This window comes from Penaeus monodon, chromosome 26 (assembly GCF_015228065.2).
Source record: "Penaeus monodon isolate SGIC_2016 chromosome 26, NSTDA_Pmon_1, whole genome shotgun sequence".
In the NCBI taxonomy this organism is placed as follows: Eukaryota; Metazoa; Arthropoda; class Malacostraca; order Decapoda; family Penaeidae; genus Penaeus; species Penaeus monodon.
In genome coordinates this window covers 8,977,053-8,982,548 of record NC_051411.1, presented here as the reverse complement: position 1 = coordinate 8,982,548, position 5,496 = coordinate 8,977,053, and the positions used below count along the sequence as shown (strand labels likewise).

Below are 5,496 nucleotides of genomic sequence, written 5' to 3'. Positions count from 1 at the left end.
GGTGTGTGTGTGTGTGTGTGGGGTGGGTGTGTGTGTGTGTTGTGTGGTGTGTGTGCAGGTGGTGTGTGTGTGGCAGTGTTGTGTGTGTGTGTGTGTGTGTGTGTTGTGTGAGGGGGTGTGTGTGTGGTGTGTGTTTGTGTGTGTTGTGGTGTGTGTTGTTGGTGTTGTGTGCGGGTGTGTGTGTGTGTGTGTGTGAGAGGGAGAGTGAGTGTGTGTGTGGCAGTGTTGTGCGGGGGGTGTGTGGGTGTGGGTGGTGTGTGTGTGTGTGTGTGTGTGGTGTGTGTTGTGTGTGTGGTGTGTGTTGTGTGGTGTGTGTTGTTGTTTTTGTGTGTGGTTTGTGGTGTGTTTAATATACGATGTATGGTTTTATATATAACATTTTTAAAATTATTTAAAATATATATATATATATATTATATATATATATATTATTAATAATATAATTATTATATATATTTTATATATATATAATATTTATATATATAATTTTATTATAGAATTATATTTTTAAATATATATTATATATAATAAATTATAAAAAAATTTTTATAATTATATATAAAATAATATATAATAATACCAATACATATATATAATAATTATATATTAATATAATATAATAATATATATAAAATATTATAAAATTTTATATATATATAAAATAAAATAATATTTTAATATATATAATAACAAAATTTTATAATTTTAAAATATATATATATAATATACACACAACCACAACAAAATATATAATAATAAAAAAAATTTATAATAAAAATATTAATATATAAATTACAAAATACAAAATACATATTAAAATAAAAAATACATTATAATAATATAATAAAATTTTATATATACATTTTAAATTTAATAAATAAAATACAAATATATAATATAATAACATATATATATCAATTATATAAATATTATACAATATATATACAAAAATTAGAAAAAATTAATATATATTATATATATATAATATTATAGTATGTAAATTGTAGTAATTGTAGTAAAATTTTTAGTATGATATATGATGTATGTATGTGTGATATTGTATGTATTTTTAAGGTATGAGATATATGTAGGTTATATGTATGTATTTATTATGGTATGTTTTATTATGTATGTATGTGTATGCATATATATAATATATATAAAATTATTATATATATATAAATTTTATATATATAATTATATAAAGAGAGAAGAGAAGGGGGAGAAAAGGGGAGAGAAAAAGGAGGGGGGGAAGAGAGAGAGGAGGAGAAAAGAGGGAGGGGAGAGAAGAGAGGGGAAGAAGAGAGAGTAAATAGACAGATAGTATGGTTTATATGAATAAATATAAATAAATAAAAAATAAATAAATTTATATTTTTAATTATAATAAATATTTTATATTATTTTTATTACTATTATCTTTTATCTATCTATCTATCTAAAAGTGGAAGGAAAATGGGGACCTCCACGTCCCACCCCAAGAGCATCCAAAATGAAAATACATTAAGTATCATGTGTGACCAAGGGGTCAGACAGAACCTACCGTAAAAAGAAATTTATATATATATTATATATATATTAATATATATATTATATTAATATAATTATATTTAAGGTTAAAAGGGATTATTTTCCCCTAAGAATAAGAAAGAGGAAAAGAATAATAAATTACCTTATTTCTAAAAATACAAATCTCAGAACTACCTCAGCTTGGCAATGGATGATGCTAGGTCTTCACTCTCTTCATAAATGGGCGAAAGGTCAGGGTTCTCCCACCCAAAGCCCAGCTTTTTTTGGGGGGGTGAGATTTCCCGGTACCGGGGCCCCATCGTCATATCAACAGGTGTGCTGTGCTGAGGGGCATCTCCGGGGGGGTTTCGGGATGCAACCGTTTCCTACGTGAAACCCGAAAGGGTTTTTTGATGTTTATTTTTTAAAGCCTTCTGAGCACATCCAGTTTTCTGTTTATTTCCAATGAGATTTCATCTGTTCCATCATTCTTATCAAAGGAGTTCATCTTTACTAAATGTCCTTTCTCTTTTCTGTTGGTCATTTCATCATCACTCAAACTCAAGGATGGATCTGTTTGCCAGCCATCTTTTCCCCTTTTTTCCCCTCTGTTATTTGGTTTTTAGTTCTTAAGAGAGCATGAATTGTTTCCTTCCCTGTTGGTTTTTCGTGTCCGTTTATGAGGCTTCCAAAACTTTTTTACTGGGATTTCCCAATGTCGGTGTGGGACAAAAGTTTAAGTCTTTTCCCTCCTGCAAATCACTGTCATTGAGCCTGATCTCAATTTTCCCATTGCTAAGGTCCTCTACTTTTGGCACAGTATTTCTTTCTTTATCTTTACTAGGGCTTTTCATACCTGCTGAAGATTTTTTCTCTCCTTTTGGAGGATAGTACAACAGTTTACTCCCCCTTTTTAACCCTTTAACAACATTACGAGAAAAGGGGTTCTTCTTCCTTCTGAGAGATGACATGTCTACAAAGCACTTATCATCCACAGGGCTCTCCCACATCTTGGTCACCAAGGGCTGGTACTGCATGGCAGAGTTGTCAGGCAGAAGTGGGCCTGCTGTAGTGGATAAGAGTGTCCCTAGGGCTGATGACACAGTTCTATAGTCTTCATCCTCTTTGCTCTCTTTCTCTAAGCTTGAGCTTCTCACATACTGGACAAGAGCCTCTGCATTCTCAAATTTTTCACTTTCAGCTGACTTAGCTTCACTGCCATCTTCACTCTTAGGGGAGCTTGCTTCTCGGCTTTGCTGAGCATCACTCTGGAGGGCAACAGCAGGATCCAGCTGCTGTAGCTCTGACAGAGTCTCCTCTTCAATTGCCTCTAGCAAGCTTGTGTGTGCCTGCAACTTCTCACTGTTAGAAGCCTGCTGCAAAACTTTTGACACATCTGATACCTCACTTGATGCTTCTTGCCCTGTGCTCTGTCCACCCATTCCCCCGGCCCCCCCAACGCCTGTTGCACCATCTGAGACTTCTGAGAGTATTTCTGCTAGCACTGTGTTAAGCCACTGAGTATCACAAAGCAGGTCTACAAAGGCCTGTAAGACATTTTGAGCAAAGAGATCTCGCAGGGAGACCAAGATGAGGTTGCAGCGTATCATTTCTACTGGTAAGTAATGCTGTAGGAGAATTTGTGCCAACTTGCGGTAGTAGGTTCGAAGGGTTTCGGGACTCTTGAGGGCAGGATGCAGGGGCTTGTATTTTGCATGGACCTCCTGCATTCCTGCACTGCTCAGAGGCTCTGAATCTTTGTGTTTCTTGGAGATCTGTAAGACAATTATTTTTAACAAGCAAGCAAGCTGTAAACTTTCATATCTCTTCCTAATTATTTTACTATTTTATTTTACAAACCAATATGGGATCCTCTTCAAAAGTACTTATTTTATCACCATGACAGTATGCAATCTCTACACATGTCATGGTGACTTTGATTTTTCAAAACTGTCATGATAATGGAAATACACATTTCCAAGGAAACATTTTAGCAAGAAAAATACTCTGACCTTTCTTAGTGCTCGCTGGTACTGCCGATAGTGCTGAATGTAGACCTGTATGATGCCTGAAGCCACGGCAGTCACATTGCCAGACTGTTTTATCCGCTGGCACATACTGATCAGGATATCTTCCAGGATATCTTTTATCTGGAATAAAATGGTACATGCAAAAGGGTATTGAATATAAAAAAACCCATTAGAAAGATATTTCTTCTCTCTTTTTTTTTTTTTTCTTTTTTATTACCATACAAAAGGAATATATTTGACACCATCTATATCTCTCATACTTAATTCATTAACCCAATCACTAATGGAGAGAATGACAGCCACATCTCGACTCTTAGAAAAGTTTTTAGAATATCAGCATAACGAAGATCCCTACTCAGAACAGGAAGCAAAGTCAAAGGAAGTACCTGGTATGAGAAGTGGTTATCTGGTGAGACATGAGAGTACCAGGGATGGACCAGAACAGAATGCAGGGATGCAGCTGTGATCTCCAGCTCTTGGATGACCAGTTCTCCGGAGCCTGTGATCTGCAGCACGCCAGCCCCTCTGAGGGTGTGAGAGGGGCTGGACTGTATACCTTTCTCTGGAACATCTGGACTGATGCCATGTCCCTTCTCGACAATACGCTCCACTATGCTAAAGCATCTGCAAAAATAAGGAAGTGATCATGAAACTGTATAATTTTGGTCTACAAATTATAGAAAAGCAATTAATATAATCTGGTTTAACCCAATCACCATGGATTTATGTAGTGTCCCCTATAGTTTTTTGGTGAGAAAGGTAGGACTAATAACTGAATTCTTGGTGACTAAGCACTTGTAGAGACATCTATGTAATAAATGCCAATAAATGACAATCGCTATGCACCCTCATTCCTGATGGTTTTACTTGCAAAAGTATGATGAAATAAAGATTTCTGCCAACATTGGAAGGCTGTATCTCTCGATAAGGAGACATATTGATGTGACTTCTCAGCAATGTTTAGTACATAGACAAAAATTTGACCATCAACTTGTCACTTTTCTTGTCACCCAGGAGCAATGAGTTAATCAATGCTTTCTACTAGTGAAATGCATCAAGGTAACTTCAACATTCTAATTACTTTTTATTTCATCTAAGTTAGCACCAACACACAATAAAGAAAAGAAAAAGAAAAGAAATGATCCAAAATAAACAAAAAATCCTACCTATATATCATAACAACATTTCATCACTGCAGCGACATCACTTACTTTGCAAGGAGTGGGTATGAGGTGGGACCCTCTCTCAAAAAATTGTTGAAAATGGTCCATGTGGTGTATCCTGAGCCCAAAGTGACGGTTATAAGGCCGACGGCACATGCGCACACCCACCACGCTCCTCCCCCACTCAGGCACACACACACTGGACACCAAACCACACACGTCCCTGCTGCCCAAACTGCACCTCGGAGCCATCTGAGAAAGGGGATATGGGCTAGTATTACCTCAAGCTTCTTTAATGAATGGAAAGTCAAATTACCAATGGATAGAGTCTGCTTCTACTATTTTTAACTATAATTATGTCAAAGATTATTATTATCAACACAAACATTATAAGCAATACTAAAACTGTTATTATTATTATCAATATTGTAATTATAATCAGCACTGTTATTAGTACCATTACCATTATTTTCATTTTTACTATCACTGTTATCACAACTCCTTTTTATTATCATTATCATTATAACAACAGTTTAATGGCATTTTGGATAGTAGTTAGTGATCATTTTCATATCCAGAAATAACCTACAGCTTTAAGATAATGATCACAAGTTTAAACAAAGAAAAAAAAAATTCTCTAACTTTAAAAACTCTAAAATTAACTAAGAAGGAAAAGTTATAAAAATGGGAAACTGTATCAGCAAAGTATATCACACCTTTCTAATAATTTCTTATTCACCTCCTATTATCTATGAAATATCCAATTAATCTTCATTTATTTTTTCTCTTACCTG

General features: G+C 34.8%; 1 protein-coding gene across 1 annotated transcript in view; it reads right to left on the bottom strand.

Annotated features, from left to right (window-relative positions):
* Positions 1 to 2,186: 2,186 nt before the first annotated feature.
* The window catches only part of LOC119589565, a 4,832-nt gene continuing 1,522 nt past the window's right edge, over positions 2,187 to 5,496 (bottom strand). The window contains exons 2-6 of the mRNA XM_037938165.1: positions 5,494 to 5,496; positions 4,751 to 4,954; positions 3,926 to 4,163; positions 3,522 to 3,659; positions 2,187 to 3,284 (exon numbers count right to left, since the gene is read on the bottom strand). The exon at positions 5,494 to 5,496 is cut by the window's right edge and continues 83 nt beyond it. Of these exons, the coding sequence (XP_037794093.1) occupies positions 2,187 to 3,284; positions 3,522 to 3,659; positions 3,926 to 4,163; positions 4,751 to 4,954; positions 5,494 to 5,496 (1,681 nt within the window). The remainder of the gene's footprint in view (positions 3,285 to 3,521; positions 3,660 to 3,925; positions 4,164 to 4,750; positions 4,955 to 5,493) is intronic.